Genomic DNA, 19687 nt, shown 5'->3' on the forward strand with positions numbered 1-19687 from the left:
GTTAAATCAAACAATAATTGGTTTTTACGCAGTTGCTGGACTCCCCCAAATAATCTGAACAAACAATGATTTTTTTTTTTTTTTTTTTCTCTTCTGTAAAAAACGAGGCAAATATGCAAATATGCTCGTTTGCCTCTTCCGCTAACATCATTTCCAAACTTCATTTTGCCGCTTGCAGTGCCCTCCCAAATCTTCCGTGGTGAAAACAATTAGCGCTATGAAAAGAGCGAAACCCTTGTTTTAAATGTGGGTTACCAGCTGTCGGGATTATTGTGTGCGCGAAACCATCGCCACGGAGATGAGAAGCGGTGCTCACGTGCAATTCCCTATTGCTCTCGCAGATACAGCGGCAGCCTGGCGATCCCAGGAGAACCCGCCGCTTGTCTCGAGCGCGACATACTTAAACTCACCACGGCGGGAGGGTAATAAACACAACAATGTGCTGATGTAGTTTGCGTGGAAGTTTTCAACTGTTCGTTTTTGTTGACTCTTCACTGTTTCGTTTTGGAGACATAACGGGTTGCCAACAAAGCCTATTATCGAGTGATTGAAAACGCAATTTAGCGCCTGCTATTAGAGATCCCACGGTAAGATCGCAATCTTAGTAAATCATGCCCACAACCAGCATGCGCGTCTGTTAAAGTGCAATTTTAAGTGTAAGTGTAATCTAGCATTCGCTATTTGGGATCTTAGCGAAAGCAAGCTTCTCGTGTTGGCCTACGTGCAAGATGCACAGCAAGCGTTTGACATCCCGCCAATGGATTACGAAATCTTATATGTGACTTTCGCTAACACAACATTAAAGGTGTTAACGAGTGGGCGACGCAGGGTTGCCATGGCCGCGCGAGAGATGCTATCCTCCCCTTGCAGCAAAAATGATTATGAGGCTGGGACTGGGCTGGAATGAGAAAATATTTTCGCTTGAACACATTAAGCTGTAACATGTTGGCACTCGTGTACGCTACCGTATATACGGCGCAAAGCGGCAAAGCAATCAAGTCAATCGAAGGTGCATCACGCATCTGTGAATAATTGTATTTTTCAATTGTAAAATAAGTGGCATGGATTGACAAGTGACGCGCACGCTTATACCCTGTTCCTCACTGTGTCATTGAATATTTGGAAAAAAAAAAAAAAAATGTCATTAAAGGCAGCTTATCAGCAGGGTTGGGTCTCTTGTCTGTACTGCCCGCACTTATATAAATGTCCTCCACCTCAATGATCATCTTGATTGGTGAAAGAGTGAGAGCGAATTAGTCATTAAATTGATCTTCCAATGTCACTTTAAGACACAATCAGCCATAAGTAAAATAATTAAAAGGTCCCAAACGGGGCACTCACCCAGAACACCGAGACGGTAGTTGATTGTGATGACAATGACGTTGCCGTAGCTCGCCAGGATGCTGCCGTCAATCATGTTGCCGGTTCCTTCCATAAAAGAGCCGCCATGAATATAAACCATGACTGGCTTTAACCCGTTCTCGTCGTGAATATCTGCAAATAAGACACACGCTTGAAATATTGACGTCCGCGTTCACGTCACTGGTGGTAATAAATTTCAATGCATGGAAACTGAGACATTGATTTGTAAAACTAAGAATCCGTATAATATTCAGACAATACGTACCGTCCTATATTACGGTAATTTGCACTTAGATACCGTGCAGGCACACATCAAATTGCACACATATTCATTTTGCATTACAAAGTAAAGCAATGTTTGCACCGCGGGGAACAAACAGTAGAACATTCCATTTCATTTCTCCCTTCATTAATCTACACCCGGAAAGGCAAAGACGAAATAACATTTTCAAAGCTTACACATTTCTTCAAAGGAAGAGTGTGCCTTCATTCACTATTATTTTTGGTTTTATATCCTATTTTAGATTATACATTTGACAAAAATCTAATAATAGTCCTGTTGCTTTAACTATATCGAGTATAGATTTAGGAGTAAAAAGGATAACTACTGTTGATTCTTTATATATTCATTCTAATTCAGAGTCTCTATGTATTAGTTGCATGCGGGGAACATTTTACACTGCAAGTTCCACATTAAAAATCATAATAAAAATGATCACATCTAGTGTGTACCATTACAGTATATGATATATATAATGGCATTCAAAGTCATTAAAAAAAAAACAGTAGTTGAAATGATATAACCGATTTAAGATGCCTTTAAAACTTTGAACGTGAGTAAATACTACCACTCTTTCTACTACTACCACTAATTAATAATTCATTTATAATAGTGTAACCTATCGAGTCTCAAAACAACATTTCAAAGGCAGTTTCTACTAAAAAAGACAAAACTGGCAGAACAGGCTCAACATGCAAGCGCGCTTCCATCGACAAGCAACATTTGAAGCACTGATTCAGAGTTAGTACATGGCCTATGTGTGCATGTTGTTGTGTTACACATGGAAGACCGTTGGCAGTTTAAAAAAAAAACACCAAAAAAACCTTTCCTAAACATGCTGTTTCTGTCAGTAAAAATAACAAAAAAAATATATATACTATTTATTATTTTATTTTTTTCTGGTGAAAAGATTCCATTGTGAAAGCTTTCAGTTGTAACCGACTAGAAAAAAAAACAACACCGACTCAGTCTGAACAGAAAACATTTGTTTGAATGTTGGTTTTTTTTTTTGTGTTTTTTTTTTTGTTCAATAGTCATTTCTACATGACAACAATAGGATGTCTCGGAGGCTTTAAATTCTCCCGCAGACCCATAAGCATTCCCGACCGCTTTAAGCCGACAATCTCGACATCTGTCTCCTCTGCGGCTCGCCCCATTTGTTCCTGTTGTTTAATTTGTAGTTAGGCCAGTTGTGATTAAACCTGGTGATTAGTTGATGGGTTGGCGGTGATTAGAAATTAAACAGCGTGTCTTTTGCATTGAACAACATAAAATGAGTCGTCATCTTCTCGAGCTGATTCAACGCATGCCACGGGCCGTTAAGGCCGCCGCTTCCTCGTGTGAAAAAAAAGAAAAAGGCAAATAGACTATTACCATGCTTGTCTTATGATGTCGTAAAACCGGTCGTCAGAAGTCTGCAGTGGTTTATTGATCTCAGACATGCTAATGGCTATGGGAAAAAAAAAAAAAAGACTGCTGATCTTGGGACATCATGTGCTCATCCCGTCAGTGTGACCTTCGTTGTAATGGAACTAGACCACATATTACACAAACCAAATATCTCTCGATTAAAGGTTACCCACTATATGACTTTATAAATGTGATGGATACGCTGTCGGCAAAAATGTTGGCGATATTAGGCTTTTGGGTGAAAAAGAATCTAAAATGCACCAAAACCTTTAAAGGTGATCTTATTTTGACCTTCTCTAAACGTCTGAATGCACATGCCCTTTTCACGCAGCCAATAATATTCCAAGGACGGCCATTTCGATGCCTTTCTCTTGGTGCTTCCATCGTTTCTCTTGCAACCTGCTGATCACACTCCGTGACTCTCTTTTAGTTTTCCCGCCAGAGCCGTACCTAAAGGGTTTGCATTCGATCCACCACGCCACGGCGGCCGTGCGGAATGAGCCCAGCAACAAACAGCAGCCCGCTTATACAAATCTAGATTTTCATCAGGTTTTTTTTTTTAGGTGTATCAAGAGAATTAACTAGGATTGCAAGGTCGGTGGCCGCTGCCAATTGGACGTTTCGGATCAACCTTCATTCGATCAGCTTGCCCATAATCATTCAACTGCCCTTCATTCAGTACGGCCTATTTTCCTTTCGTTTTTACTACTCCTTCCTTGTGTGTCTGGTGCTAGTGTTTCAAGTTTTTCCTTTCATGTCACCTTCTACCAGGTGGGAAATGGAGAGAATCATGAGAATTCCCATGTGGGCCGTTTCACTTTCACTTCACTTTAGAGCAAATGGGGGAGGAGGGGGGGGGGGGGGGGGGGGGGGACATTTGTGCCGTAAGAGTTGGTTAGATCCATGTAGCTTGCATTTTCTCATTAGTTACCTTACCGCTATTTTGAGCACACTGTCACAGTAAGAAGCAGGAGAGGATTGCAGAGAAGGAAGGGACCAGGACAGGTTGAAAAAAAAAAAATGAAATTGCTGCTATACTTGTCAAGCAAGTGTTGTCAAACTATTTACAAGCTATATATCAAATTCATTTAACCTCATAATGATTTTTTTTTTTTTTTTTTTTTTTTGCGCTTGAGTAAAAGAAGATAATGCAGCCAAGAGTGCATAGCTGACAGGGAGAGGGAATAACAAGACTGTATTCAGAATGACGTTAACGTTCGGCTATATACTCAGAAGTGTGCCGGAGTTCATCGTGCCGCATAATGGGCATGACAAACAAATAATGGGGCTAAGTTGTTTAATGAAGAGGCTCCTCTCTGCACTCATGACACCACACGGTCTTCGCTCTTTTCAATGACGTGCAATAGAGATGAGTCGAATGCTGATAGGAGATGAAGAGACAGTATCCAGCGATGGAGCAGAAGCCAAGCACAAGATCCCCAGCGCCTCGGGCAGCTGTGCGAGTGAGGAGGCTGCAACATTTCCAGCGTTTTGATCATCCTCAACCGCGCTGCGTTTTTCAACTAGCATCCTCAGCCCTCAAAAGGACCAGCTTAGTTTTCGCACCGAGCCTGGCACCAAACGCAAGTGGTTGAAAAAGACGAACGGTGTCGTCAGCGGTTGTCCCTGCTGAGTGCGACAGCCCTTTCATAAACGGACACATCATCATTAGCGGATGTTTACTTTCTGTTGGCTACAAAGGCGGGTGGAAAAAAAATAAATAAAACAAACTTTTGACGGGCAAACCTGTCTTTTCACACCGGCGGTCGGTGAGGAACAGTCATTTATGTGGTGTCAGAATCGCTTTGGAACCGCACAAAAAACGAAATGTGCTTGTGCGGCTCGTGTCAATTAAAAAAAAAACACTAGCATAACGATAGATAATACAAAAAAAAAATAGATGCTGACGTATCAATAAATAATACTCAAAATACTTCAAATAGATTTATCCGAACTTGCATAAATCACAACTAAGAACGTACGGCATCAATTACAACAGTATAAAAACTCAATGCTTGATGGTGGCGCTAGTGAGCAAATTATTTTTAGTGGGAAAAAAAGTGGCGCAAAAAGAAAAGACGCTGGGCTCCGTTGCGGCGTGACTGTTTCCATTTTGGATTCCCACCGCGCATCTTCGCCGCCCCGTCACCTCGCTTTCTGATTGGCTGCACGTCACTGACGTGTGCTCGTTTTTTCCTCGGGGCAAAAAAAAATCCAACATGTTGGACCCAAAAAATCCAACATGTTGAATATCCAAGATTTGAAGTCGGACGTCCTTTCAATACGCGACACGCGGACGGATTATCTGATGAGATTATTTTTTGAGCCATTACGAGAGTCGGCCCTGACCTGCGATTGTCGAGAGGGGAGATGCGGGGCTAATATCGGGCCGATTATCCTGCCGCGTGAACCAGGCTTAAACTGTATTTTTTTCCCTTGACTGGGCTCAGTTTGATTGTTATGAAGGACATGACAGCCCCACTTCTACAAACTTCCATTTTCATGGAGTGATTTTGGTGTGTCAAGAGAATCCCAATCCACAATTGCGAGGTTGTCGGCCCATTTAAGTGCAGTGCGGTGGCAGCGCAGGCGTGGTGCGAAGCTTTCAAAATGCCAACCTTCAATTCAATCAACTTGCCCACTATCATTCAACTGCCCCAAATAACGCCTCTTTTCCTTCCCCTTTGTTCTTGTGTGTGTGTGTGTGTGTTTGTCTGGTGCCTTTCCCGCAATCATCAACTGCACGTGTCAAAGTCAAGGCTCTCATCTCAGGCCATACCTGGCATCCCACTTGATTTTTGCCACAATTTTTCCTAGAGTTCTGCCAACCCCTCATAAAAAAATTATAATTAAATGCAGGGGCTATTATGTAATACGTTGAGGCGATTGTTATAGTCCCAAAGCAAACATATTAGCTAAGGGACGAGGAGTGTAAGTGCCAACACGCTTTGGTAAAAAAATAAAATAAATAAATAAAATAAAAAAATAAAAACGAGTGCAGCCCAGCTTCTGGCTATCCGATGTCGTGTTGGTAAATATGATTTGGTCCCAACATCAATGTCATTACCTCATTTGAAACAGACGTTCAAAATTCAAGAATGCTCTCATTCATTCATTTGTCATACATTTGCACTGAGCCATAAAAATTCTTAGTTTGCTAGTCTTCCTCAATTTATAGAAATAATATAAAGGAGTAATTGGAATTCAAGAGAGATAATTACTTAAAGCGGAAGTCAACGCAAACATATTTTTTTCAAGAATAAGTTTGATGCAAGCCCACTAGTTGAAACAGGGCATTCTGATAAATATTGCGTTTGTGGAATAAGTGTTAATCCACTTGTTTTTAGCCATCTCTGGGGGCGGCCATTTTGTCTTCTGTTGACTGAAAATGACATCACACCTACTCACAACGACCGATCACGGCTTGGATTCAGAAAAAAGGTCAGCCACGATTGGTCATTGTGAGCAGTTGTGATGTCATTTTCAGGCGACAGAAGACAAAATGGCCGCCCCCAGAGATGGCTAAAAAAACGAGTGCATTTTGCTGCTTAACTTATATTGCCGACCTGGCAATGTAAATAAGTACAATTTAAAAAAACAATGACCATTCAAAAAAAGGATAGTGTATTCAAGTTTGGCAGTAATTTTGTCTTGTTGGTGTTGTTAGCTGTTATGAAATGCGCTATATAAATTGTATTGTATTGTATTGTATTGTATAAAAAAAAAAAATGTAGATCATATAATACAATACAATTTTATTTATATAGCGCATTTCATAACAGCTACAGGCACTCAACTATTCAAGTATTACAGGCTGCGGTATTGCACAGTGTAAACGTTCACATGGACAGGATTGCAAAAGAAAAATATCGCACAGTGTGGTTGACAGATTAATGTCATTTGTTTACGAGCGTGATGGCGTGAGTGTAGAAGCCGTTTTTTTAGTCTCGTTCTGGCTGCGACACTCTTGGAGCGTCTGCCGGGTGGGAGAAGTTTGACGTGTGTTGTGGATGCGTGCTGCCTCTGATCATGTTCTGAGCCCCCTTTGCGCCACGGCCCTTATATATTTAGTGTAGTACTGTGTAGGCTCCTTCACAGACGTATTGTGCAGTTTTAATGACAAGCTGGACCGTCTTCCTGTGTTGTGTAGTACAATTCCCATACAAGACTGTGATGGAGTTGGTCAGAATGCTCTCCGCGGTGCGTCTAAAGTGGTTACTGGGCAAGTACGACTTCCAGCAGGATTCAAAAAGCCTCTCAAACAATTATCCATTCCTTTTTATATAACCAATGTCATTCTCAGTGTTTCTATAGGTAACGTTGCAGACACTCAATGCGCACACCTCTGGTTACTCGCAAACGTGGATTGTGTTGGACTACATCCACCAGGTCCCTGATGTACTTCCGATCTCACAAGTGATCAGTTGGAAAATGAACAGACAGAAAAACTAAAGCGCCTTAACTGCCAGAAGAATAAGTAAATACAGTATAGCCTACTGTAAGTTCCAGAAAGCTGTGGGTGACGCAAATGTGTATTGCTGTGTGCCATTTTGCAATGGATCGAGTTGCTATAATCACAAAGTTTGCTTCCGCTGTTTCCCTAAAGGACCTGTATCCCTCACGATAGTGGTGTACGTTATGGCAAAAATATCATATCACGATTTTCTTCAAATAAAATCGCGATCATAATTTTATCATGATTCTTTTTTTTTTTTGGACTAATTTGCAAATTTTTGACCATTTTCCTCACGTTAAACATATAAAACATATTCAAAATATATATAAAACTCTAAAAGAAAAAAAAAAAAGACATTTTAAGCCAGCTAAGCTTTCTGAACAGGTTTTAATTTGAATAGTGGCCATTTTTATCAAAATGTGCAGTGAATGTAAACATGAAAGGTAACATAACGTAAACATAAAAAACACAGCTCGTAACGCGGGTCTGGTGCTTTGAAGAGTCTTTTAAAGCCCTTTTTTTCCACTGTTTTAATGGGAATCATGTCATCAGCAAAGTAATAAGTCACCGCCTCAGTTATTTCTTTCCACCACTTGCTTCTTTTTTCATATGGAGTGCCCCTGTTGAATGGCTGTGTTCCCGAGGGGTTGTGTTAGCTTGGAGCTAGCGGCTGCCTCTGGCTACCACGTGACTGATCTCCGTTTGCTTTGGCTATCGGCGTAGTTTTTTGGGTGCTGTCTCTGTCCCCGCGAGTGATTCAACAGTTTTGTCGCGTTGCCATCTGACGTCCGAACCGAGTGTCTGCAAAACTTTGCAAATAACTGGTTTGCGCTTTCTCCCCCGAGGAAAAGCCAAACCAAATCGACACTGTGGATGTGGAGTTTCTTTTCGGGACCAACTCTGCTTCGTGGTGACGTTCCGCTATAGCTTCCCCGCTATACAAACAAACAGGGCGGCGGGGGAGTGTCACGTACGGTGCACTGTTTTTCCCCTTCATTATGGAACATAACAGAAAGTGGCGAGTCATTGTCAACGGAACGTACCGCATCGTCCTACTGTTACAAAGGCTTTCGGTATGAAGGATCACAGGGATTTCCCCAACATAATCACGATATAAAGTATTTGTTGTCATTCTGTGTGACATGCTTGTATAATCACAGACACACATCACTCAATTGTTTTCCTCTCCTCAGACACAGGCTCAATTTATCGTCCTAAATCCCTCATCTGATGACAGGCCGGTGGCTATAACATCAACATTATGCACGGCCTGTGTCAGGTGCATGAGTATTTCAATAAGTCAGACATTTCTATTTATGCTGATTTTGTTCTTCTACCGCTGACAGGCAATAAAACACGCACAGCTAAATGGGTCTTGGGTGTAACCCAGCGCTCATAAATGGACCTTGGCTATTGAAGCGGTTGTGTGTTTAATGGATGTAAGATAAAAAGATGACGGAATATGGACCCTTGGTGGATTCATGTGTTTATTACTACTGAATTTTGCTTAATCCAGTGAATATCCTTAATCACAATCAAAAAGGTGTGGCTTCACCTTTAATTACATCCATAAAAAGCGTTAAAAGGCAAGGCACTGAATAAGCTATGCACAAACTGCACGCGTCCTGTGCGTTGGCAGCTTTCGGCAATTCGAGGGAAACTATAATGCCATTTTCCGAATGGTCACATTTTCAACTTTTTTCAAATTCCATCCAAAACAAATGAGTCAAACAACATTGTCTTCATTCATTTTAGATTTCAAAGTTCGTGTGATAATAGAATTACCGTACGGCCTTGCGATACGAGTTCGATTTGTGCTGTGACCGAGCTCGTAACACAAAACACGTGCCGTTCAAATCGTCTTTCCCCACCGGAATGAATGGAAATGTTACGCCAAAATGACACGGCAAAGACGTTGTAATGTGTTTTTTTTTAATGAGGAAAATAGCACTTTTTATTTTTGTATTTAAAAAAAAAAAAAAACATATATAGCCCGCAGAGCTTCTTTGCTTGTGCCAACCCATGCAGAAGAATATGCAGAGAGCATTATCTCTGCAGAACAACATAAGTATTTAAATAAATAAATAGACAAATAAATAACTGCCCACAATAATGCGATTCAGAAATGTCAAATGCTTTTTTTTCTAGGCATTTGCCCATCTCCCTACTTGTAGAGGGTGACCTTTAGCTAAAACGTCTTCTATGGCTCCCTGAACAAAGCAAGAAAGACACCTCTGAAATGTGTGTTATCATCATGCATGGTGGAGCTGGGTTAGAAAATGAGAATTTTGTTGTTGTTCTTTCTTAAATTTGAGAATGCAAAATAGCATGCAACGCTATTTCAGTCTATATCTTACACAGCAAAAACAGGTCTTATGTGATTATCGGTATGTCGTTTTAGTTAAGAATGGAAAAAAAAAAAAGAGAAAAAAGTAGGAAAGACGTTTTCTGCCATGCAATGGAGTTAGGCTTTTATGACTGGGCAATAAGATAAAATAAAAAATACCTTGATCACTGCCACCATCATTACTGTTGAATTCTGCACCTTTTCTGTGATAGTTCACTCCTAGTGTTGAGGAGAAACATGAAAGGATGAAAAAAAAAAAATGCAAGAAGACGTCTGTAATCTTCAATAATGTCGCTGTGATGTTATTTGAATGTGCAATTGCGTTTGTGACACTTCACGCACAAATTATGTTTCAGTTTGCCGCGCCGTGCCTGGAGAGAGCAGTCAAGTGCAGATGAGACACCAAAAAATAAATAAATAAATAAATAAACGTCTTTATTTTCCATTTGCTTTGTTAAATGCAAAACCAAAACGAGAAAACAACTTCTTTTTATTCCTCCACTGTTTAAAGGTTGCAACAGTCTGAGCTACGCACAGAGCCAGCAAGTTGATTGCTCTTATGAAAAGAACGCCAAGGCCCATTAGTGCTCGTGTACGTGGACAGCATTATTCCAATATTAACAGAAACTAGTATTATGAATCCCTGGGGATTATCTATTCCTGGGGAAAATATTGAAATCAAGTAAGTCCTCTTATGTCAATGTCAAAAGTCTCATGAGGCACCACATAATCTACGAACTAATCAATCGGCGGCTGGGCTGGCCGGACCCCCGACTGGATTTTAAATCCTTCTTCTGCTTCCTGTATTTGCAGTTTTCTCCGTTTATATCTGTAATCAATGTACGGTCCGGCAATAACTATAATCACAATAACAACAGAGTCACCAGACATTTACAGGTACCCTTGACTGGTAGTCAGTTTGACCTTATTTTCATGTCGGCATCATTCGTTCGGTTCACTACATCTCAAAGCCATTTCGGCACAGAGGACGGCTTTTAGAGCAGAGAACATGACGGCCATAGACAGGAATGACAGTCATTAAAAAGGTACCTTATAAGAAGTGGAACTTTTTTTTGTAGATATCATATCGTCGTCACAACATATCATTTTGCATATGTGTGATCAGACGTAACTGCTATGTGCTTTGGGAATGAGCGTTTCAACGCCAACTGTGAACCACGGATATTATACCTTAAAAAAAATACCCAATTGCTTCAAGTGGCAGTTATCCCAAAAGAAAAAAAAAAAAAAAGGAGCGGAACAGAATTACTGTATTTCACATAAAGTAGCCATTTGCTCCCCTGGGGTTCTTGTGGTGTTTTATCTGTAGCCCGTAAAGTGCAAGAAGGCTGGTTGTTTTGATTGAAGGAACAGTTTGCTTCAACACCTGGAAAAAAAAAAATGTACTTTTGCTTCAAGAGATTTTTGGGGGGGAATAAGTAAGCCTTGGAACATGATGCTGTTTGTGAAGCGGCAAGCCGGAGCAAAATCGTGTGAAGACTTTTATTAGCACGACATCCAGCCATCCGTTTTCTGTACAGCACGAGTCGCAATCGAGCCCAAGCCTATTCTAGCTGACTTTTGGCGAGAGGCGGGATACAACCTGAACTCGTCGCTAGTTGATCCCGAGGGACACATTTAAACGAACAATTTAGGGTCTTCAATTAGCCTAATATCATGATGTCACCGTTTGTTGCCTTGAAATTTGGAATTCATCAACGTTTCCTCGAATTTTCCATGCGTCTGAGCTGAGCAACTCCCTGAGCTTTCCTTTGAAGTTGGAGCACAGTGAACAACATTAGGCATTCGCACGGTGGCTAAACCGGTATCACACTGAAAAAATTATAATAAGTTACCCGATGTGGGTATGTTACAAAAAAATTCAAACGACCTACCATAATAGAGGTTTATGATAATGCTAAAGATTTGTGACACGTATAAAATGAGCCCAAGTTTGTTTATATTTATGTCACGAATCAGCCCAAATTGACTTGAATTATCCAGAAATAGTGAAAGCAAATTCTGTAGCAATCATAATTTTTAATAATTCAAGGCATCAGTATTTGATTTGTTTTCATACAAAATATATGACGTGAAGAGTGACATGAGAGACGGTTAAAAATGGTTGAAAAGGTCAACTATATTAAATGTTGTATAATGTTATTACTAATTACTGTAAAAATGTTGAGATGTTTCACTTGTTAGGCAATCATCCTCAAGCGGATTTTGAGGACTTTACCTAGCCCTAGTAAATATGACTTTTTTTTTTTTTTTTTCAGATTCATGCTCTGAAGCATCGCGGTACTTTTATCTGGTCGGCCATGAGTGGATTGGTGAAATGACAAGTGGACAGCACGAATGCTGGACAACGGCACGTCTCTAACTGACATGTTGTCAAACACATCGCAACTGTTTTTTCACGTATTCAATCTGTTTGAGCAATTGCACGCTTTTTTTTTTTTTTTTTTAATCCCGAGCAAGTGTAACAGCATAACAGTTAGCGTACACTGCACCTGTCGCAACGGAAGTAAACAAGCCAAGTCTATTCATATAAGTAATAGAGACCGAGCCCTCCGCAGGGGTAATGTTATATTACATACATCAAAATTAATATCGCTGCAAAGACGCCGCGTATAGGACATGAGACTAGGTCAAAAGAACCAAGTGGGCGTCTTTGAGCAAAATCCATGTAGCAATGATTACACTACACCGATGCGTATTTGAAATGCTCCCACACTTTCATCATTTTCTGCCATTTTTTTTTTTTTTTTTTTTAGAGGGAACACTGGAATTCACACAACTTTTTTTTTTTTAAATTTCATTTTTTTTACCGTCAATACACCTATACTTAAGGAGCCCGCTTTGGCCATTCTACGATCAGGAACTAAATGACACGCATGGCTGACCAAACATTTTGCTGTGTAAATGACATCTTTCTCCACCCTCACATATTACAAGCATAAACTGTAAAGAAAAAACCTTTCCACAAAGTGTCTGTACGAGCCTTATAGAGGCACGTGTAGTTTGCGCGAGTGTCTAGGCTTGGGCTGTGGCAAACCGCAGCTCCTGGGTGAGTGCGTTCATGTGTGATGCACTGCTACCCGATGTTCAATAAACAGCTAAGAAGTGCATCCTGACCGTGGCTCTCCTTTCCCACATGAGAGGGCATTTCAGTAAGCAAGTCATTAGCCATCTTCCACACCGCTTATCCTGTACACGGTCGCGGGGAGGTGCTGGAGCCTATCCCGGCTGACAACGGGCGAGAGGCGGACTGCACCCTGAGCTACTCGCCAGCCGGTCGCGGGGCACACACGGACAATCTCGAAATATGATCACTTCTCATGATTTCCTTTTTTCGGTGAGGTGTGCGTCAGCTCATACAACTCAAGTGAACACATTTAAAAAAAACAAAAAACTGCTACTTTATGTCTGAGCTACAGCAAAAGCGCAGGGATTAAATATGGTCTAAACGTGGAGTTCTCAGCCATGTCTCATGGGCCTTGTTATGTCTTTTAATCATTATTTCAGTTTGGAGCCGTTTGCCGTCGGGACACATGGGCGGGCGTAGGTTGGCACGGGGAGTGAGGGATCAGAGACTTGAGGTTGGATGGGAGTTTTTTTTCCACAGGTGACTTGTTTTGTGAAGCACTTTGTGTTGCTTTTTTTTTGTATTAAAGCTGCTATTTGAACGAATAATTGACTGACTGCTACGTTAGAGGTCGATATTGTTGTCATAACAGCTGTCCGTCTGTCATTTGTTAATTCCAGAAATGTTGCCAATTCCACAAGTTTACTCCCGAAGTTTTCCGCCGTTGGATGCGGACACCTTTGTACACAATTGAATCGACGCTTGCTATCGTGAGGTGTACAACTGCATTCAGGGCATCTATTACGTTAAATTATGAAAATATTTGCCCGTGGAGCAATGTTGAGGTAACCCTCATTTAAATCGGCGGGAGGAAAGAGTAAGTCCAAGTAACCTAAACGGTTTGCCACATTTAATATTTGTATTATTCTGTATTGCGTGTGGTTTGTTGGATATGAGTCACTCGAAATGTAAGTCGACACATAAGCCCTTAATCAGAATTGGGAACTTTAGAACCGCACCGTAAATCCAGCCTTAGCGATTATTTCCACTTGTTGTACTTTTCTTGGGCTTTTCTTTTTGCCTTTCAGTGTGAGAGACTGCGGCAGCAGTTATTTCAGCACGGTCACTGGCGCTGGCTCTTAAGTGGATTTTTTTTCTTTCAAATCTCCACTCAAATAAAGAATATATGTCACTTAATCTGTCAATCCACTTGAGATGTGGCAACAATAACTCCTTTCCTGATCCTTGACTGACAGGCTATTACAAAAGGCCAAATCGCTGAGTGGGGTGGGGTAAATAAAAGATGATGGGAGGTGAAGGGAGCACTTAAATGTATATTGGGATGGGCCCGTCAGTCCCTTCTGATCTTAAAACATTGATTTGACAATTTCCCTCCCACAATGTTGACACAACAATTGCAAACCGTCCGACAAAATTAGAGATCTGTGTATTTAAATTTCTACAACGGCTTAACATCACAACCGAACGGGCTTCCTCCTTGCAAATTGTCTCAAGCCCTCCTCGAACTGCCAGCTCCCCGACTTCCACCCACGCTAGGTTACGTGGCGCAAATTGGCGGCTACATCGGTAAACAAAGGTGACTGAAATACTCCAACCAGAGAACTAACAATCCGGGGTCAGAGATGACACGAATGTTTAACAGACAAAGTGGATAACAAACGCAGTTCCAGTGTAGGGTTTTTTTTTTTTTTTTTTGTGGGGAAGTTTGTAAATGAGTCCAGTAAACTTTTGAACTCGATCTCAAACTGTTAAATTCATGGGAATGGGCGGACGGGGAACGCTGCCCGGTATTTACTGTACTCGCTTTGTGAGATGTGGCTTCAAAAATCTATTATTTTTGTATTGATTTGAACTCAAATTTAAGAAAAAAAAAAAATCATCAAGATCCACCGTTTTTTTTTTTTGCCCGGTGAAGTTAATCGAAAACACGCAAGCGTTAACAAAAATTCTTGCACCTACCGTCCTCAGTGGGCACATAGACGTTTAGGTAAAGGCAGTCTTCGCTCTGCTCTTGCACATAGGTTACGAGTGTATCCAAGTTGGCCGTGAACCACACGGGGAGCATATCATTGTGTAGGAAGCGATCTTCCAAAAATTGAGGACAAACGGGAGCGAACTGAGTAGCATTCCTGATGCCCGGCCAGGACATCGGGGGCTCGGGTGCCTGAAACCGCCGTTCCCCTGTTGGGGCCAGTGCGTATGGGATCCCCAAATACTGTTCCACTGGTCCCAGGATCTCATTGGGTAAAGTGACTTTCACTCCCCGCAACTTCCCATAGTTGGTGGTGACCACGGGGTACTGCTGACCCTGGATTGCAACCGCGCAGATGGACATGAATCCCACCCAGAGCAGCAGGAAAGCCACGATGGAACACATCCACGAAAGGCCTCTGCAAGCAGACATGCTCCCGCTGTGTTGGGCCAAGTCCGTGGTGGCTAAAGTCCACTCTCGGGTTCCTCAACAACCCCTCTGTCTCCTTCTCTTCCTCAGGCTAAAAGCTGGGGGACAGAAACAGCATCCCGGCAAAACAACATGGCGTGCTCAGCATTTGCCGTCCTGGGCCGCTCCGGTCCGAACGTCCAGAAGAAGACGGAGATCTTGGACGTGTTCGCCTCAGCCTCCAGATTGATGGGAGCCTGAAATAGGAGGGGAAACATGAGTGATGTCAGATTTAACCGTGTTAAATGCTCATTAACAAACAAAGATGTATTACTGTACATATCCTACATAGATTTAAAAAAAAAAAACAGGTATGATTCAATGTCAGTAGCACTAAACACTTGAAAATGTGTCGAAAAGAACACAAAACACATTTGACCAGGCGACTTTGACATCTTAGCAGAGATAAATGAATGCTATTCTTGTTTACCTTCACTAAAAAAAAGGAAGTAACAATCCTTAAACACTCACACACACAGCAAAGAAAGACCATTTCTTTTTAAAGAGGGAAGTCAACCCAAACATTTTTTTTTTTACAGAATATGTTCTATGCAGGCCCACTGGTTGAAATACAGCATTCTGAATATTAATATTGCGTGTGTGGAATACAAGTTAAGCAGCAAAATGCACCCACTTTTAGCTATTTTGTCACTTCTGACGACCAATCACGGCTCAGTTGTTTTCCGAAGCCGAGCCGTGACTGGTCGTTATCTGAGCCACGAGCAGCTTCAGAAAACAGCTGAGCCGTGATTGGACGTTACCTAAAGCCCTGAGCAGTTGTGATGTCGACAGGAGTGACAAAATGGCCGCTCCCCGAGCAAGCTAAAAACGGCTGCATTTCTCTTATCCCTCCAACGCAATATTAATAAAAATGCTGTGTTTTGTCTAGTGGGCCTGCATAGAACATATTCTGTAAAAAAAAAAAATGTGTTTGGGTTGACTTCCGCTTTAATGAAATGCTTCACAGGTGGTATTCAAGGTCAGTGCAAGAAATTGCATAAGTAGACACGACATCCTACTTAACGTCCATTTAAGGACGAGCCAGTACCTTTTCAACGTGATCCGAATCTGATTACTGCCTGACACGGAAGCCAGGATAAACAGAGGCATTCAGTTGGGCGAGTCATTCCGGGTCTGACATCAGATCAACATCAGTCACCACAACTGTCCTAGCCTAATCGAAACAATTACTTTGACTCCACGAGAAGTGGCGCGATGCCTTTCCAAAGAATCCCAGAAGCCCTCCCCTTCTGCCCTACAAATATGCAGCTGCTCTAATTTTTGACAGACGGCTGGTCAATCTGTACTGGGCATACAAAGAGTGCGAGAGTGGGTTAAACTTAAAGCATCTGTTTGAAAAAAAAAAAAAAAAAAAAAATTAACAAAAAAAAAAAAAAAAAACCCTGCAGACCATTCATGGGCAGACAAAACGCTCCACTTCTGAAAGCCTCCCGGTGGGATTTAAAGCTGTGTGCAGGCAAGAACAAAGCCACAGCATCATCCGGGGCTAAAGGGTTCAACATGCTTGAACTCGGCTTGATGAAATATGATGTCTGGAGGTTGTCCTGAAGCTTGCATGGGAAGCGCTGCCTCCCGCATCATCGTGGGCAACGCATTTGCTAAGTATTGTAAATGAGTGAATGAACGAAGACGATTTTTACTCAGCCTAAGGTCCATTCCATTGCAGCCTCAGTCACTTGCTGTAAAACGAACACTTAACCGCCCCTTCATAATCTTGACATGGTAACTTTTGTCGCCACCGGGCAGACGGATACCGAAAGGCAGACGCGACTACAGATATTCAAGTCAAATTATACGATGTAAACAACGATGTCATGTTACTTTTACAACCCAGCGAAGCATGCACACGATTTGAATCCATCATTGTTGCAAGGCGTTGCGGCTGTAAAGACAGCAAGCTCACATTTAGGACATAGCGTGGATGACCTGGGGTTGGTGGGTTTTGTCAACCCGTGCGCCCCCTTGTGGTCAAACTGCTGAATTTTTATGTTTTTTTAATGCGACCCTCGCAGCGGCAGGTAGCACGGAGTGTTACGTCAGACCGGGTTACTGCATTGTGTTGGGGGGATAAGAGCCCCCAATCCCACCCCCCACCCCGCAGTTTGAATTGATCCGTATGTCTACTGAATGTGATTGGCTGAGCTGCTCGGACGGCGACCGTCATCTTTCCGGGGGGAAAAAAAAAAAAACAAGGTAGGGGGCAATTTGCAATTGCAAAGGTGCTAAAAAGACAGAAACCGCCAGAAAAGGAGATACAGTATATGGTGCAGATAAACGCAGGGCAAATAAAAAAAATAAATAAATAAATAATTGAGAATGCGGCCAAATGCGCAAAACTGACAGATCTCTTCTGCGGTGGTGGGAGCAGCCAGCTCGACGCGTGTCGGAGCAGCAGCACGGCCACAGCAGGTAAACAAGCACCGTGTGCCTCATAAAATCCAAACCGGGACAGTTAAGATTTTTCTTTCAACAACTTTTAATCAGAAGGGTACACTCTCTCTTGTGTGCTTGTCTGAAGCCGACGCGACAAACGCACTCAGAGGAAATAATGTTTGAAAACAGGCCACTTTTTTGATACAACTTTTACTTTAACCCATTAAGGCCTAAAGCGCCTGGCTCAACAGCTCCCCAAAACCTAAGGTCGTCTTTGGAATTCCATTTGAGAGCTTAGACGTGTGGCTTTCACACATACTTGAGTTTATTCATCTTTACTGTTTCAATTGAAGAGGTAAAAATAAAGTGTCAGTGAAAGAGAAGCACTACGTTTTATTAAAAAAAAAAAATCGGGTGGTAATTACCATCCTCTTTTCTGTTACAAAGACGTCGATATTGTCATTATCTACAAACATATATCTTGACCGTATATCACGTTCGACTGGTTCTACTGGTTCAAAGTCCACAATCGCGTAGTCTATGTCATTGCCGTTATTCATTTTAGAGCTCCCGCGATCAACGGTGTCCGCCATTACTGCTCGAAAAAATTCCGGATATCCTCCGACGACTCACGACGCCGTCACATGTCTATTCTGATGCATTTCATTGGTTAAGAGACCGAGAATTCAATACTAAATAGAAAATGATGTAGACGCTCTCCCAGCTTTAAGGGGAAATAAAGACGTAACGTTGCTCCCGGCTCTACTGGTAGAAAAGCGGTTATGCGCTCCCGTCCTTAATGGGTTAAAGGAGGAATTGCAAACTTCCTGTTGAATTTACCTGGGAATTGTGTATGAAATGTATTCGGGCATTTTACTGCAATTTAAAAATGTCATCGCCTTCCGTCTGCAGCCGGGGTACCCTTCCTCCGTCCGTCCATCCGCCTTTTTGTCCGGCCTTTTTTGTCATTTTAAACGGGCTTCCGTTAGGGTTTCCGCCTACCAACTTTGACTAACTTCCATTAACCATTTTCTGTCCTCTGTTTGCGTGTCTAATGGTGGGCCCCTTTGACCTCGAAACCCAAAATGTGGAATACAGCCCAGCAACGCCACTGATAAAGACGCATATGAGGAATGAAAAATGAGCTGGATACTGAATTGCGAATTCACGTACGTACGTACGTACATATTTGAGCGTGAGACTATTAGAGTTTTTCCATTGAGCATATTTACAGCTGGAGATTATTTGCCTCAAGCAGTTTGGATAGAGCCACAGGGTTTCCATCATTTACTGCTGATGTGAGTGCTTGCAAATATAATGATGACACCATCCACCCTATAGAGGAAGGATAGCGGCGACGTCTGCACGAGTGTCACGTGGTAGCACAACGACACGAGGAGGTAAAAAGGATGAATGTGGCGACACTCATCAGTTGCAATTGTTGCTCATTGTCCAAGCGAGGTAATAGGCTTGTAAATGTTGTTTTTTTTTTCCTTTCATCAACTGACATTGTACAGTATTTGTGTTAATGTGGTACGTAATGATAAATTGTCCTTTATGGCGAGTGAGGGGGCTGAATGCGAGGCGTGCGCACCGCCACCGCTGCCACTCTCCTTGGACGAGGACGGCGTACATTGTTCTCACTCTTACTGATTATAACAGCTCAGTCTTCTGAATACCAATGAAGGGTGCGCATTGTCATTTGCATTTCAATCACAACATGATCCAGCCTGAGGCTGCTCAGGTCTTATCTGGAAAATGTTACTGACACTTTGAACTACAGCTGCTAACAATTATTCATATTTACATGTCATGATATACAAGGTTTGTCAAAGGAGAGTTGAACGCCAACGGTGGGGCAACCCACGTAGACAGGCGACATCACAATA

At 42.0% G+C, this 19687-nt stretch overlaps 1 protein-coding gene across 2 annotated transcripts in view; it reads right to left on the minus strand.

Annotated features, from left to right (window-relative positions):
- Positions 1-19687, minus strand: part of nlgn4xa (neuroligin 4 X-linked a) — an 83485-nt gene that overhangs the window by 51889 nt on the left and 11909 nt on the right. For both annotated transcript variants that reach the window (XM_086036853.1, XM_086036844.1), the window contains exons 2-3: positions 14924-15601; positions 1342-1494 (exon numbers count right to left, since the gene is read on the minus strand). In XM_086036853.1, coding sequence (XP_085892979.1) covers positions 1342-1494; positions 14924-15368 — 598 coding nt within the window. In that variant the 5' untranslated portion in view covers positions 15369-15601. The remainder of the gene's footprint in view (positions 1-1341; positions 1495-14923; positions 15602-19687) is intronic.

Source organism: Filicampus tigris, chromosome 1 (genome assembly GCF_054856515.1).
Source record: "Filicampus tigris isolate MCC_2025a chromosome 1, RoL_Ftig_1.0, whole genome shotgun sequence".
Lineage (NCBI taxonomy): Eukaryota > Metazoa > Chordata > Actinopteri > Syngnathiformes > Syngnathidae > Filicampus > Filicampus tigris.